The 16,409-nt window shown below is 38.2% G+C and overlaps 1 protein-coding gene across 1 annotated transcript in view; it reads right to left on the bottom strand.

Moving 5' to 3' along the window:
• Positions 1–13,628, bottom strand: part of msrab (methionine sulfoxide reductase Ab) — a 29,066-nt gene extending 15,438 nt beyond the window's left edge. The window contains 7 exon segments of the mRNA XM_057344087.1: positions 1,537–1,596; positions 1,599–1,640; positions 3,162–3,281; positions 4,285–4,353; positions 7,371–7,492; positions 8,154–11,346; positions 13,185–13,628. Coding sequence (XP_057200070.1) covers positions 1,537–1,596; positions 1,599–1,640; positions 3,162–3,281; positions 4,285–4,353; positions 7,371–7,492; positions 8,154–8,164 — 424 coding nt within the window. The 5' untranslated portion in view covers positions 8,165–11,346; positions 13,185–13,628.
• Positions 13,629–16,409: the final 2,781 nt, after the last annotated feature.

The following is a 16,409-nucleotide window of genomic DNA, read 5'->3' as shown; positions in this document are numbered from 1 at the left end:
GTCATACATGTTTGAAATGACAAGAGATTAGTAAATGATGACAGAGTTTTCATTTTTTCAACTATCCCTTTAAAGACCTTATACTTAAAGACCTGGTTCTAGCATTCAGTGCATTTTTAAAACAGCACACCAAATTAGAAATAATTCCTCATTAAGAAGTGCATTGTGAGAGACCACTGCCTACTAAATGTCCCCTAAACAAAGCATGTGATCGCTGTCTGGTAGATGATGCTAAACCAGTCATTTTTATAAAGGTCGTCCCTAAGACCAACTAGTCGGCAAGTCATTCAGATACATCACTATCTAGTTGATTTTGAAAACGTGCACTTTTGCCAATCCTTAGTATTGTGTGTGTCAAGAAAAACAGAGCAAGCTATATGTCTCATCACATTTGAAGGCTATTTCTGACAACCCAGGCTCTTATAAGTAATTTTCTGCACTCTGCTTGCTTGGACATTCCAGCTGACAGGGTGATGGCGTTCTGTGTGACTTTTTTAATGCTCAGACACCTTGATGTGAATTAAAGAGCCCAAAAACACAGGGTAATCACGTCAGCTGGCACGGACGATTTGACAACTGAAAGATGTGCGAAAACCACTCTGCAGCCCTTTAAAATGTGCTCTCATATAGATCTGAGACAGGGTTTAGGGGTGTGTTTTGAAACAACAGATGGATGCATGGATGGATGGATTGATGGACAAAACATTCTTGATCCTTTACATATTTCTGCATCTTCTAGGATGGAAAAAGACACACTAGAAAGTTATTACAGGGTCTGACTGAATGAACCACTGACGTCACATAAACTATTCAAGGAAGAAACTGTAGTCTCACACACAGAGAATTGTGTGTGTGCTTCTGGTCCTCAGGGTCAGGCTATGAATGTTTCAGAGGAGTGTCTCTTCCTCTCGTCTCTCTGTTTCAGGGTGACTGAGCACAGAGAGCCAAACAGCAGCTTCATGCATCAGCCATACGGTTACATCAGTGGGAGAGAGAGAAACAGATAGAAAGCAGAGAGATGGACAGATAGATGAGTGTGTGCGTTTATGATAAAATACACACAAATTCATTCTGCTCAACCAATTAACTGAACGGACTGAATTCATTCTTATGTAATTGTAATGTGTTTTTTTGTGCTGAATGCAAGCACGACTTATTCTCAAAAGAGGCCTTACACCACAACATCAAATATCAGCTGTGTCCACTGTATTGAGTTTCTGGTAGATTGCATGAATAGGTGTTCACATGCTGTGGCTCTTTCTCCTCTCATGGTTGAATTGGTCTCAGACACATTAACATAGCCTGTCTGAAGCTGTTTCAATTCCCGTGAGATCATCCTGAACCTCAAGCATCACACACACACACACACACACACACAGGCCGGCGTGAACGCACAGATGCAGCCGAACACACACAGGAACACATGCATTTTAACCTCATGGGTCTGTTTGCTTTTGGACCACTGTATCGCGCACCCACGGGGTCTTTCTATGGACGAGCATTTGTGTGCGTATGTGCAAAGGTGTTTTTGTCTACCTTGAGTGGGGTCGTGGCTTTCCCAGAAGACTTTGAGAAGTTTCTCTAAGCTGACGTCATAGGAGAGAAAACCACTTGGACTACCTCTGTGTGTCCCGTTAAACCTGGAGCGAATGACAGAAAAAATACGATGTATTTGTGATATATTCACAATGATTTTAAGCAATTGAAACTGCAATTTGTTTGTATTGTGACAACGTCTCAGCATTTACATATATTAAAATGTTTTAATATATATCCATGGAAAAAATAAGTTGCCATTTCAAAACTGTTTTTAGTTTTTCAAAATTGACTATTTATATGCACGCCTACGCGTTCAAGTAAAATTATTTTTGTTTCCACCTGTGAACTAGTGACATTTCTCTCAAATTCCAATTAATTGTTTTTGCAAAAAAAAATGGAATAGGACAAACTGGTAAAAATGACAAAAAAGGTTTGCAGATCTTGAATACTGCAAACAACTTCATATTCATGTTTAAACAACACAATACTAATGTTTGTACATGTATTTTAGGAACAGTTAAAAAGTGAATACACGATGGAATAATCCGATATTTTTACTTTCATGCGTCTTTGCATTCTTTCTATCAGTCTTTCACATTGCTGTTGGTTAACTTTGTCACTCATGAGATTCATTTCTGTTGAACTTCAACAAACGCTGGACTCAAATAACCACAATACATGCAGAAATGCTGATTAAAGGCAAAACTGGAGTTGTGTGAATTTTTTTTTAGTTGCAATAAATAATGTTATTAAATGTATATACTGTTGCAAGCCTTAAAATTAAATCTATATTTTATTCTCTCTATATCCATGTGTAAATATCCTCACACAAATGTGTGTGATTCTCTTATGATGATGGCGATGATGGTGATAAGCAAAGATTAGTTTGCACACCCCTCAGGCTGTTTAATTTCCCTTCTTCATACAAGAAGATCTTGCATTTCAGGTACCGTTTTTCTAATGGCCTCTTTTAGGAATGTTCCAGGCTCAATCTAGCTTCATTGACAAGTTATGTTAATACCATGCCAATATGCAATATGGCACAGTGTAGCAAGAACTGACAAAGCCTCTTGGATAACTAAAAGAAAATGGACAACAGTGGTTCAGATTTTTCTTAAATGACAAATGACTCAAATAAACAATATGATTGAAATGTGTATACGAGTATGTGCACATTGTGCCACTCTCTATTAGACAAAGCTACATATTAACGCAGACACCCACAAAGTTTTAACAGTCAGTGGTCATCGTCCAACTTCACACTAAAGTGCTATTTTGTGTGTTTGTGTATTTGTTGTAAGTCCTGCTCTCTGCAGAGCTAGAGTCAGAACCATCTCACTGGGACAAGATCAGAAACTGCAACATCACAGCTGCATCCCTCCCTCCATATCATCTCTTATGAACTTTCTGGCTACAAGTAGGTCACACAGAAGAAGGGGGAGGGGCTGCGGATCTAGGAGAGAGCAGTGCATTCTGGGTAGTTCACTGCAGATGAAGGGAATGTTTTGGTAAAGGCTGCAGCAAAGCATTAATTTGGGAACAGTAAATGTGTTGGAAAGCATATTCCAATATATCAGAATGTATGTAGGTAGCCATTTGTCTAGTGGTGAACTGCCACTCACCTGATCACACCTCTTGATACGTGGGGTTAGGTGTGAATCCCCCTGCATAGCCCACCTGTGTAGAAAACACACCAGGGATCTTCCAAAAACACCTCTCGGCTCCCCAAAAACAGCCCATACCTGAACAGAAATGGAATGTATGCTATTTTGTTGTTAAGTAAATTATATTGTTTATACATTAAATAATGATTATTGTTATAATATCTAAACATAAAAAACAATTTTATATTTTAACAAAATAGCTAAAAAAATAAAATAAAATAAGGGCTAATTCATAATATTAATAAAACTGAAATTTTTTGTTCAGTTTTGTGTTCATTAATGTGTTATCTAAGTGAACACATTAACATATTTTTTGGGACAAGTAATTTTGTGTTATTTTTAACACGACTTGCGTTAAAAAATCAACACTTGTTAAAATTAACACATTCATTTTAAGAGTGTATTAGGACTGTCAAACGATTAATTGCATTTAATCACTACCAGAACAAAAGTTTTTGTTATGTCTATGTACTGTGCATAATAATTTTGTATTTATAAAAATATTTAGGAAATATTTAGATGTATTTATTTATATTTACCAATAATTGAAATTATATATAAATGTTTGTTAATTTTTATATTTGATAATTTTAATAAATATTTGCATTTATATGAACGTATTCATAAATACCAAATTATTATGCACAGTGCACAGACATACATTATGTAAACACAAACTTTTATTCTGGATGCGATTAATCGTTTGACAGCCCTAAAACCTTTAATAACTGATGATTATAATGCGATAAGGTAAGTTTTTGGTCACAATGAAACTTAATGAGTATAATGAGTTTATAATCCTTTATCTTTCTTGGACTTTGCAATACCACCATGCATTGTGACAGGCACTGTAAATAAATACTTCCAAGATGGTGATAAGAGTCAGGAAAAATGTTTAATATAAATTTAGCAACATTTTAATTATGGCCTTAAGAGGTAGCTGTATACATAGGCAGCAAACAGGGTGGGATCTCACTAGACTTTAAAACAAAGCTACTCTGTTTGGACGTTGGTAACATTTAAACTCAGATTCTTCTAAAACTCAGAGTCTGCCGTTTGATGTGATTTTCTCTACATTCACCAAACATGATCATCTCCATGTCATCAGGAAACGGCTCCACAGTGGGGTTCCCGTTGGCAGCGTGCTTTGCTGGAAAAACAAGGGAGACACAAACACAGCGATATCATTTTGTTATCAATGTGGCGTACGCATGCACGCGGTGGCGCTGTTCCAGGTGGTGTCAGACTGTCAGACTGTGGTTCTGTGCTATGGATTAGTGGAGATTTGCCTGGTCTGCCCAGGATAAACTGAATCAGTGCTGCTGTTTCTGCAGTGGGAGACACTTAGCAGATTACACCGCTGAACCTTCCCCCACCCAACACATGCACACCTCTATACCATGCAGAGAAGGTCACAAACCATGCGCGATCCGAAAGCATCAGGAGGAGAGAACACCAGGTTTATGAAAGCCCTGCAGAATGACCTGCAGTGGATTAGGCCACATAGAGAAAAGTGGACAAACAAAATATTTCCAGAGTTGGGCCAATCGTGCCGTATTGAAATTAGAACAGCAAAGAGGAAGAGAGAAAAGGCACAGATGTGCTGAGGATTAGAGCTAAGAAGACTGAAGTGATTTACCAGTTAAATCTCCAGGCAGCGAAGGATAGTGCTTTACACACAGCATACTAATATTAGCATATGGATGAAGAAATGTGTCACGGCTTCACACACACAAATGCACTGAGGCCAATATGCACCTCGCTTGCTTTTTAATCTCTCTACAGTTTAAACTATTTGTGACATGAATACTGAAAAATTATTACAATATTTTAACGGTGAAAAATGATATCTGTCAATTAATCACATACATACTGAATTAGATGAAGTATCTTTATTTAACCGTAACGTATGTGTGGGTTCAGCATGCATGCATTTCGGACATACTACATCATACATCTAATATGTCTGAATTGTCATGTGTCACTTATGTTGTTCATGTCATTTCAACAACTGCAAACGGAATTTACTCAGGTGTTGATAAACAAGTACATTTAACCACAAAGAATGCATTTCTTGGTATCTATATCATCTACACTCATTTTAATTTTGAACTGCATATGTAACTCAGAGAACTACTGTGATGTGCATTCATTATCATTACAAAAATGAGAATAAAGATATACACAAATATAAACACGTGTATTAAGAAGAGAATACATGGAAGAAGAGCAACATTTACAGCACACAAAAAATAAACAGCAATATGCTTAAAAATAAATAGGCTTAAAAAAGGTAAAACATTGAGCACCAGAACATCCTTCCTACCAAAAACCCAACCATCATGGTGCCCTGTTCTGCAAGTGCATGATCCACTCCATTTCAGATTTTGTCCTGAAAAAAATTAGTTCCCCCAAAAATGGTTTTCCATAGTAGAAATAAACATTACTATGGTCAAGTGAAATGGGGACCATTTTGGGGTGAACTATTCCTTTAAAATGTAGAACTAGATCTCTGGAAGGATATTTTTATAGTGATTTCTAGGGATGCACCGATACCACTTTTTTTCTGGTACTCGTCGATACCGATACCTGTATAATGTACAATTATGTTAATAAACCAGTATCTTACTGGTGATTTTTTTTCTTTTGTTTTTAGGTCTACTTAAATTTAAGTACTATTTTTAAAATAAGTTCATTTTTTTAATTATAAGTAGCACATTTTTACTAGCACATTTACTTCAGTTTGCTAAAGTAAACAATGTACTCTGTGGTTGAATTATAGAAAATTCAAGGGGGGTGGTGTGGTAAAATGTGAGTGTATTATAACTTGTTCAAGTCAACCGGACTTTTATTTTGACGGGACGCTGCAAAGAGCGTTTGTTTAAGTTACCCGGACTTTTATTTTTGACGGATCGCCGCAAATGGTGTTTGTTATGTGTTCGTGTCCTCGTGCAGTGAAATGCTGGCTCTGAAAGCTTCACAAGCACAATGCGTTCAGGTTCAGTACACGCAACCGCACCACTCTTTCACACACATTCACGCAAAACAAGCAGAATACATATTTAAACAGTATCTGAATATTTCGTTAGCTGTTAGCGGTTCAGCGCTAATTTCTTTTTAGGAAATAATACATTTGCCAGATTCCGTGTCATTCCGTGTTGTACAGCATATTCTGTTTTTATGCCTGGATTCCTCGATTCCGTCCGCTTTGCGGAAATCATAGGGCTCTATGTATGTCACGTGAGGTATCGGTGTTTGGTATCGGTGTGTCATTACGAGTAGGAGTACATGAGCTTGGTATGGTGTGATACCGATACTGGTATAGGTGCATCCCTAGTGATTTCATATAGAGACCACTCTAAAAGACATTAACAATGCTGGTCTAGAAGAACTTACTTTACACCTTGAGAAGTGGTCTAAACAGTTGTCTTGTCTTGAGTCAACCTGAACACATAGAGGTCACAATTAAATAATACCATGCATGCATTTGTTTTTTCCTATTAACACACTGGACAAAATTAACGACAAAGAACAAAAATTATGTTTATTAATAACAAAACCATGTTCTAAACTCAGGATGACAAACAGCAGCTTGTTTTGTCAGCCTGACAAGCAAATCTTTCTTTATTCTCACACACACCTCTACAGTCATTTTCATTCCAGCTCTCACTATGTTCGAACAGACCACCTGGCACTGACCTGCCAGCCAAGCATACAATTATGCCATTTCTAATTTCTGCCAGGCGGGATATGCGAATAAAAATACATTTTCTAAATAAAGAAGGTGAGAAATGGAAAAGAAATGAAGATAGGAGTGAGTGATGAAGACAGCAATGGGCAAAGGAATAAAACCGGGGGATGTGCAACAGATTAGTGCAGCGGAAATATGGAGGTACGCGTTTTTGTCTTTCATGCCTTCGTGCCATTTTGGCAGCGGATGAACCCGCAGTCGCTGCCTCCACTGGAGTGAAAAATCATAAAACAAACTGAAAAAAAGTGAAGCCGGCCAATAACGCGCCAACACAACCAACATCCGCAAAAGTTCTGGCGCTCTACAACTAGTGTTTTCTCTCTCACCACCAGTTTCCAACCTCCTCCCTTCACTTTCCCATAATGCCTTTCTCTTTTTCTCTCTCTCTTCTGTCTATCTCTCTCACACACACTCACCGACCTCAGCAGTGGGTATTTCTCCTGAGGAGCTCTGGCACAGGTCCAGGTGGTGCCAGTCTGCCTCCTTTAACTGTGCCCTGTGATTGTGCCAAGATACGCCTTCGCCAACACCGCAACACCTTACCAGCAGTTCCGCCAAAAAAGAGACCGAGAAGACAAAAGGGAAAAAAGAGGGGGAAAAAGGAAATGAGGCGGGCGAGCTTGACAAAAGAACCAGAAGAGGACTTTTTGTTGGAGCGGCGAGATTGGAATTGGGATTTTTCTCTTCCGAAACTTCAAAAAGAACGGATCTAATTGGGGGTTTATTTTGTTCCAAAAAAAGAAAGAAAAAGCTAAAGCCTTTGCAAATTTCAGGAACTATTTCGCCAACAAATTTAAATGGAAGTCTGCCAGTCCATCAACACACCCGTCTCTAGATCTAACAACTCTCTTGTGACCCCTGGACCTGATGCTTTTCTGGAGTATTACAGCAGGTGTTTTGGATGTCACTGGCGTCTGTACTTTTAAAGACACAATGATTCCGCTACTCTGCAGAACACGCCCACTATAACATGGGCATATGGGTGAATTCTGATTGGGCATATCACAAGTTTACTTTGCCTAAACGCTGTGTAACCATATAAAGCCTGTTGCAATTGCTCAAACATGGCTAACTATAAAGACATAAAATGACAAAAGGTTAATTTTTGGAATGTAAAAGAGATGCAAAATCTTCAGGGTGCAACTTTGTCATGAATAAAAAAAGACAGCCAAAAATGAATTCTGTCATCATTTACTCACCCTCTTGTCATTTCAATGATTTACTGCAGAACACAAAAGAAGATATTTTGAAGAATGTTGTTAACCGGCATCCATTCACTTGCATTGGTAGAAGTGAATGGGTACTGGCGCTGTTCAGTTTCCAACTTTCTTCAAAATATCTTCTCTTGTGGTCTGCCGAAGAAAGAAAGACATGATGGGTTAACGATGACAAAATTTCAATTTTTCGGGTGGGTGGTTTGACAAAAAATTGTTGAAACCTAAAACATGTTCACAACACAGAAGTCACATCTCTTTTAATTATAAGCTCCTCCTCCTGCTCAGGATTTGGTTTATGGGTCCTCCTGTATTGTTTGTTTAATTTCTTTCTGTTTCTTCATTACATTAGTTTTTCTATTTTGTGGATGACACGATATGTAAATACCTGTACTAAATACTAAGTTAGCCACACCCACTTATTTATATATCACATTGTTGTGGTTTCCAAACAAAAGCCAATTATTTCAAAATATATTTAGCCAAAAATTTCTGATTTAATTAAAATCTCATTGTTAGAAAAACTTGTATTTGTCCATTCAAGGTAAATCAAAATAAACACGTACATTTCCGGCCACAAGGATGACTGTATAAACAAACCTAAAAATGTTTATACAGCGTATAGGCCTGCCTATTGAGATAACACATAATCTAAAGGAAAAACTATGCAATCTCAGTCTGAAGGCATCTTAACCCCCAGGCCTTCACATTCTTGTTAAACATCGCACATTCAACAACACGTCTATTGGACCATTGCAACAGCAGCTCGTGCTGGGTCAACTTAAATCAGCTTGAGACACTGGTGTCACCTACAAGTTCAAGTGCCCGTATGTCCCCTGGAGGCAACTGCTGATGCATTCATACCATACCACTTTCATTTCAAACCTGTATCCAAGCAACCATTTCCGGTTGCTATGGTGAGGACTGGCCCCCCTCATAGCTACAGTTTGCTAGATAGTGCACATAATCTGTTGAACACCTCCAGCATTCTGATGCCTACGACACAGATAAAAGCGACAAGACACAATAATAGAAGTGATTTACACATCAATATTACATGAACTTTGTAATTGTTGGTGCAAGTGTTGGTGTTTATCGAGGACGGGTTCTAATGGTCGACTAGTAGACATCCAACATCCAATTAATCAATTTCATTTTTTCATACATTAAATTGACTACTAGTTTTGCACAAAGGTTCAAATTTGTCTTCAACAAAGAGAGGAAGCTGTTGACCTATAGGGAATTCTGAATTTCAGTATTGAGACAACACAATGCTTACAATTTCAGGCAGGGAAAGCTCAAGAACTTGAGAGCTACTCTGATTACAGTTTTAATCATTGTCACCCATTGTGCCCTTGAGGAAAGCTCTTAACTACAGGCAGTTCAGGGTGAACTGTGCCTCCTATTTATGTATTCTATGTTGCTTTGGATAAAAAGCATCTTCTAAATACTGCTGGGGGGGGGGGAATGTGTTGATGGAAAACCACTAGCAAATAAGTCAACTTGTTTCTTCCCCAAGGTCAAATGAAATTGCTCTTTAAATGGCAACGGGGTAGAATGCACGCCTTCTCTGAGAAAACACTACAATAATTCCTCCGAACAAGGCCTATGTTAGACAAAACCAATATTAGTACAGTCTGTTAGGTGAGACAGAAACAACACCAAGAAAACTCACTAGCACTACAAATTGGGATACAAAAGGGATAGTTCACCCAAAACTGAAAATTCTGTCATCATTTACTCAACCTTTTGTCATTTCAAACCTATAGGACTTTCTTCTGCAGAACAAAAAAAAAGATGTTTTGAAGAATGTTGGTAACCAAACAACCCCGGATTTCACTTCTATAGTCTGGACACAAAACCAATGCAAGTCAATGGGTAGAAAGAAAGAAAGTCATACAGATTTGAAATAACAAGCGGGTGAGTAAATGATGATCATTTTCATTTCTGGGTGAACTATTCCTTTAACAACAAAAACATGAATTACAATCGTACATTGGTGGCTGTCTGTGTGGTTACATTCAGCTATTAAAATTGTGAAAATCCACCAAGCTTCTGGGTATTTTCCCAGCTACGTTGTTGAGTAGACTCCCTAAAAAAAATCAAGATTTTTACAATCAAGATAAATTAAAATACTCATACTACATATAAATCATCCTGTAAACATTATGCCCGGGTTTCACAGACAAGGCTTAAAGGGGTCATATGGCGCAAATACATGTTTTTCTGTATCTTTGATGTGTTATAAGTTGCCCATGCATGAATTAGACACATACAATTGCAAAAATTAAAGTGTCGGAACAAAAGATGTAACTTTGCATTCTATCTAAAAGCGAATGCTCATCCAGACCAGTTTGAAACGTCTCGTGTAACCACACCCCCACAAATCTACATCAGTTCGTGGTATGATTTGACTAAGACCGTCCCGTGCTGTGTCTTTCTCTGACACTTTAAAATGCTCCACACGCACGCACGCAAAATGTTTGCGGCAGTAATAAAGCGCGCGCGTGTCTCTCTCTCTCTCTCTCTCTCTGCACATTCGGTGCATCCCTAATACACATTGCATTACATCTAAAACAAATGATAATATTCGTTTTAGCCGTGTCTTATGACCCCTTTAAGACCACTCACAGACTAAATTGAATTCTGAGCCGTCTTAACTGAAAATAACTTGCCCTGACTTACCTTAAAATATGTCAGTTGTCTCAAGATGCACATCATTGATGTTTTTTCAAAGGCATTTTAATAATGAAAGTGATTTAAACAGTATAATTAACTAAGGCATAGTCATGGCTTAGGCTAAGCCTTTTCTATAAAACCGGGCCTATATGTCACTTTCAATTGCCCTGCTAATAAAGACATTTATGCATGGAAAGGGGCGTGATTGTGGCAATGACATCATCACATTTTCTCAGGCTGTTCAGGGCTGAATTATGCCAAGATGGCACCAGCAGGTATGGTTTGATCATCCTCCCCAAAATCTTGTTCTACCCCCCATAGATGCAGAGGCCCGGAAGCTTCCGCCATGCCGTGACAGCGAGCTGCTTCAACAGAAGGGCCGGGAATGCGTGACGGGGCGGAGCTTTCATGCGCATAATGCACAGATGGGCCCCTGGCCACTGCTAGGGCACCAGATCCCCCAGGATGCACCAGGCCAGCAAAACTGCCATGGTTCTATCTAAAGGCACAAAATCACATAAATGATGCCTATTGGAGATGATATATATATACAGTAAGTACATTATTTATTTACAGTACATAACACTGCTATGAACAAGCCCAGGGAACAACTGTGCCTAGATTTCATTAAAAAAGACAAACCCCCCTGTAAACATTTTTTTTATCTGTTGACACAAAGAAAGGTATTTGGAAAAATGTTGGTCAAATTTCAAAAGTAAATCAAATAAATATAGCGGAAAACTTTAAGGCGGACGTCCATTTTTAATGTAAGTGGCAATAAATTAATTTCTCGTGACTAAATTATGTTTTTATCAACTCTCACCTGTAGGTTGTTGTTAATACGTCATAGGTCAAAGAGCATACGGGTCACATGACCATAAAACATGGCGGACGCAGTATTTTATTTTTTCAGATTGTATGACATTGGATTTTTTAAATTTATTTATTTAAGATAACATCCACATAGCAATAGAAACAAGAAAAATCTGATTACATATCATGCTAGGGGAAGATACAAACCATATTATTGGAATACTTCAAAAAGTGGACAAGCTCGTACAATTCTTATTGCCTTTGGATTCTTTGAGGGCATTATGGATTCACAGTAATGTTTTACTTCATTTTCAAATACTAAAAATATGGTTTCTTTCCTAAATATTTACATTTATGAATGTGAAAATTGGCATTAGAATAATAAAATTAATAAAGTAAATGTGTGTTTATCTTTACAAGTCACACTAGCACCTAAGAGGACATCTTTCCACTGTAAATCAAAATCTTCATCAATATTTTCAACAATAAAATGAAGTACATTACAAAAATACAAAACAAAAGGGCATTGCCAAAACATTTGTTTCTGGCTTTTGTTTGCAAAAGCTACAATTCTCATCTATATCTTTTTTATATTTAGTTGAATAATGTTTAACAGGATAGATTCTGTGTAAAAGTCTATAGGTCACTTCTTTAATTTTATTTGTTAAAAGATAGCGATTAGGTAGATGCCAAACTTCTTTCCAGTCCAAATCATTTACAAAACGATTCCAGTATGCATTTGCATTTGGTTTCGAAACAATATTTTCCTGAAAGAGAGCTCTTATAGCTTTATTCTTAGCAAGAGAGAAAAAAAACAAATGTTACCTATAAAGGAATGGTTGAGCGAGAATGGTTGGAGTTGCTGATATTCTAATCTGTTTTGTTGCTTAAATAGCATACAAATTCCACTAGATATTGCACCAAAAACAATTATTTTGGTGGTGGCGGACGCAGTATGTCCGAAATGTATTCATACTACTCCCACTCATACTATATAGAATGTACTGTTTTGACGGCCGATAGGTAGGTACTTCAAATTCAGTACGTACTGTCACAGTATGCGATTTCGGACGCAGCCTTGGTGTTTCGAGTCTGACGTCATCACGCGACCGTGGTTTATGGCAAGTTTAAGAATCATAGGTTAGATAGTTAGGGTTAGGTTAGGGTTTCATAATACTCGAAACACCAAGGATTTAGTGAGAGCCAAGTTGGAACCTCTGAAAATCTCTGATTGGAACCTGACGATGCTGACTTCACGTGCTCTCGGAAATTCGATAATTCCCACTTCAACCCGAAAATATTTTTTTTGGAACGGTGCTCTTTTCATGTTATCAGATACTTGTAATGTTTTAATGCTACTAAATCATTAGTTACATTAATGTTTTAATGTTACTTAATACTTGTAATGCTACTAAAGGTTGAAGTGGGAATTATCGAATTTCCGACAGCATGTGAAGGCAACATAATGCACGAGTGTCCCCTCACCAACCCGCTGCGTGGTATACCAGCAGAGACCAGAATTACCTGCCACGACCATTTTCTCCTCCCTGCCTTTCAGAGACTGCGCTTTGGTGGGCAAAACGCTCCTGCTTTCCATATTGAGATGAGCGAGTGTCACACACAGAACGAGCTGCAGTAAGATGACGACGACGGGCGCGTGCACTTGTGTGTTTCTAAATAAGCATGTGTCCGCTCGAGAACGGACGCCATCGAGCTGGAGGAGGAGCGAAGGGGCGGCCTCGCCTACGTCATGAATATTCATTAACTGTTGGGGGACTTCGCCGGCTGAATATTAACTAGCCAGAGGTTAATGTGACTTTGCCACAAAAGCCTCCTGTGCAGTATGCGCGGGTAAGAAATTAAATTAAAATAAATATCCACATTAAGATAGCTGTTCGGCATGCAAATGAGCTCCTTGGTCCCCGTCACTTCGTCTGCCGGCATTGCAAAACTGAGCATCTGTGTGCTGTCGTAGACGGCGCGGAGCTGCATACATTAAAATTAGCATCTGGAATCCATTCATCTTGATTATTGCGATTTCTGTGCATGTAAATACTTGCATTAATACCTTCCAGTGCAGTTTTGGTTTTATTTAGTGACAAGTGTCAAAATAAAAGCACCATCTCTAAACCCTGTCATAAATAGAACGCTGCCTCCGTTAAAGGGATAGTTCACCCCAAAATAATTTTCTCATCATTATTCATTCATCCTTATATCATTCCAAACCTGTATGACGTTCTTTGTTCTGCAGAACACAGAAGAAGATATTTTGAAGGACGGTAACCAGACTGGGACAAAAACCATTATACATTTCTCAAAATATCTTCTTTTGTGTTTCACAGAAGAAAGAGTCATGCAGGTAAATTAGGGCATATGAAGGTAAAGAAACGACAGAATTTTTTTTTTTAAATATCCCACATTTGACTTAAGACAGCACAATTAAAAGGTAGTACAAATACGTGGCATGGTGTGTACCACTTATTCTGATGCAGTGCTTCAAATACATTTTGTATATTAATATATAAAAAGAGGTCATAGTGGACCACCAATGAGCCACAAAATCCTTCAAACTCACATTAGAATTTGCAGTCAGCACACGTGGCCTTTTATTTTAGTTTGTTTGGAGTGAAGGTGCTGTTCTGAACCTCTGTTCAACACATACTTTTATTTCTAATTTTCAACCATGTTCAGGCTTTTGGAAGCATTTATGAAATGTTAAATACATGGGCAAACAAAAAGAGATGGCACATTTAAATTATGGCCTCTTTAATATGGTCTCACCTGTAGAGGTGCTAAGGGCAGTATCAATGTCTTTGATATTGCATTGCAAATAAGACATAATTACTAAATGGATGCAGGCAAGTTATACAGCAGTGCCAGGAAGGAAAAGGAAATTATGGATCTGTGGAATGGATATACTGATGTTGAAATAGAGAACGCGAGATATGAAATCATGACTATTGTCACATTTTCTAAAACAGAAATTTGTAACAAATTTGTATAACATAACAGTAAAAATATCTTTAAAAAAGTTAATTGTAAATGTTTGTAAATGTCTGTTAATAATTAGCCACTGTTCATGCTGTCTTAAAAATACCTTATCTGATGTTTATCTATAGGCTATCTGAAGTCTTGTCAAAAAGATGGGATATCATTATTTTTCAGTGGAGTTAACAATACATGGTTACTTTCAGTATCTGATGGGAAGGAAATATGCTTTGCTGTTAGTGGACGTTAGTAGACAGCAGTCTGTGTGTTTGTTTTTAAAAAAAAATCTAATTTAGGCTATATTTTGAGACCCTTATTACAACATTTTTCATGCTGTGATGAATTGCGAGCATTCAGCCAGGAAATCTCTTTCTCTCTCTGTGATTTGGTGTTTCACAATTCTCATAGGTCTGTGAACTTCGAGTGGGTGGCAGAATGCTGAACTGGTATTTCTTTAAATGGCAACACAAACTGTTGTTAGGTAGAAGGCTGTGTTTTGCATTGGACCGAAAACTAGCTGATCTCTCTCATAAGGAGCGGGGGATAGATTTGCAGCTTTATGCGTTCTTCTCCTTTCCGTCAGAGGGCCATTAACGACTGATCGTTTACATTTACACTCTTGGCAGATGCTTCTCGTACCAGCTGGATGTTCAGATCATACGAGCTTGAATAAGCAGCAATGCCAAGAGGGCTGAAAATATGGAATTTGTTAATGACAGATTACAGTAGGCTAGGTTGAGAGCGATAGAGGGAGAGATTGTAGAAGAAAGGTAGATGTTCGAAGAGATAAAAAGAGAGTGTGGGAGATAAATAGCTTCACAGGATGTGTTAATCAGAGATTAATTAAGGCCATTTCAGAGGGGATTGGCCTACTCTTTTTTGGCGTAAGGTTTGATGGGTTAGTTTTAAAAATTGATTCATTTCACGACGGCATCTATGCCACAGTTGAGAGTGTTGTAAAGCTTCGACTGCTTCCAGAACGTGAGTGCACGCACACATTTTCCTGATTAACATGAGAAAGAAAAGAGGCATTCGACTGTTGGGTGTTTTAGCATAATTGTGGCTTTGCTGGTCTCACTCGAGTGAGATGCTTAATTAAAATAATAAATCACGCTTCTGCGTTAAAACCTTTTTTTGCTTTATCTTCCCTCGCTCTACTTATTCACTACATCAGAGATGCATCTTGCAGTCACTGTGAAGGTCGCAGAACAACAACAATGTCCAATCCAGAGCTATGTCAACCCAACCCCACTTCAGAATTAGCTGGTGAACTTGTTAACTGGTTAGCAAACATCACCCTCTCTCACCACCCATACTGTTTTTACCCTTGAATAAAACAAATTTAGCCCACATGGGATGGTCAGATTACCCATAATCCCGCACAGACTATACGGAAATGTGTCTTTGCGCTCAGCCTCTCTCACAGTCTCTCTTCCTTTTTATCTTCCTTGTGGTTCCTTTGCACACTTTAAAATAATTGTGAATGGAAATGGATACAAATTTGTTTTGGACTTCTGAGAGAGGAAAAGTCTCCTTGCTGCTGTCAGGTTTTTTCAGATCAGTGTAAATTCCTGTTAAATGCGGGGTGTCCGATTTCTCTTAGCCGTTGTTGATGTTCAAATCACCAAAAGAAACACACCCCTACCTCCAGCTCTGCTAATGTCCGTCCTGTGCACTGTGCACCTTACTGCTGATTGGCTACAACAGGGGTCACTAACTAGCGGATCAAATTTATACCAGGCACATGAAGGCCCGCTCAGT

Source organism: Triplophysa rosa, linkage group LG10 (assembly GCF_024868665.1).
Source record: "Triplophysa rosa linkage group LG10, Trosa_1v2, whole genome shotgun sequence".
Taxonomy (NCBI): domain Eukaryota; kingdom Metazoa; phylum Chordata; class Actinopteri; order Cypriniformes; family Nemacheilidae; genus Triplophysa; species Triplophysa rosa.
This window is presented reverse-complemented; position numbering and strand designations above follow the sequence as displayed.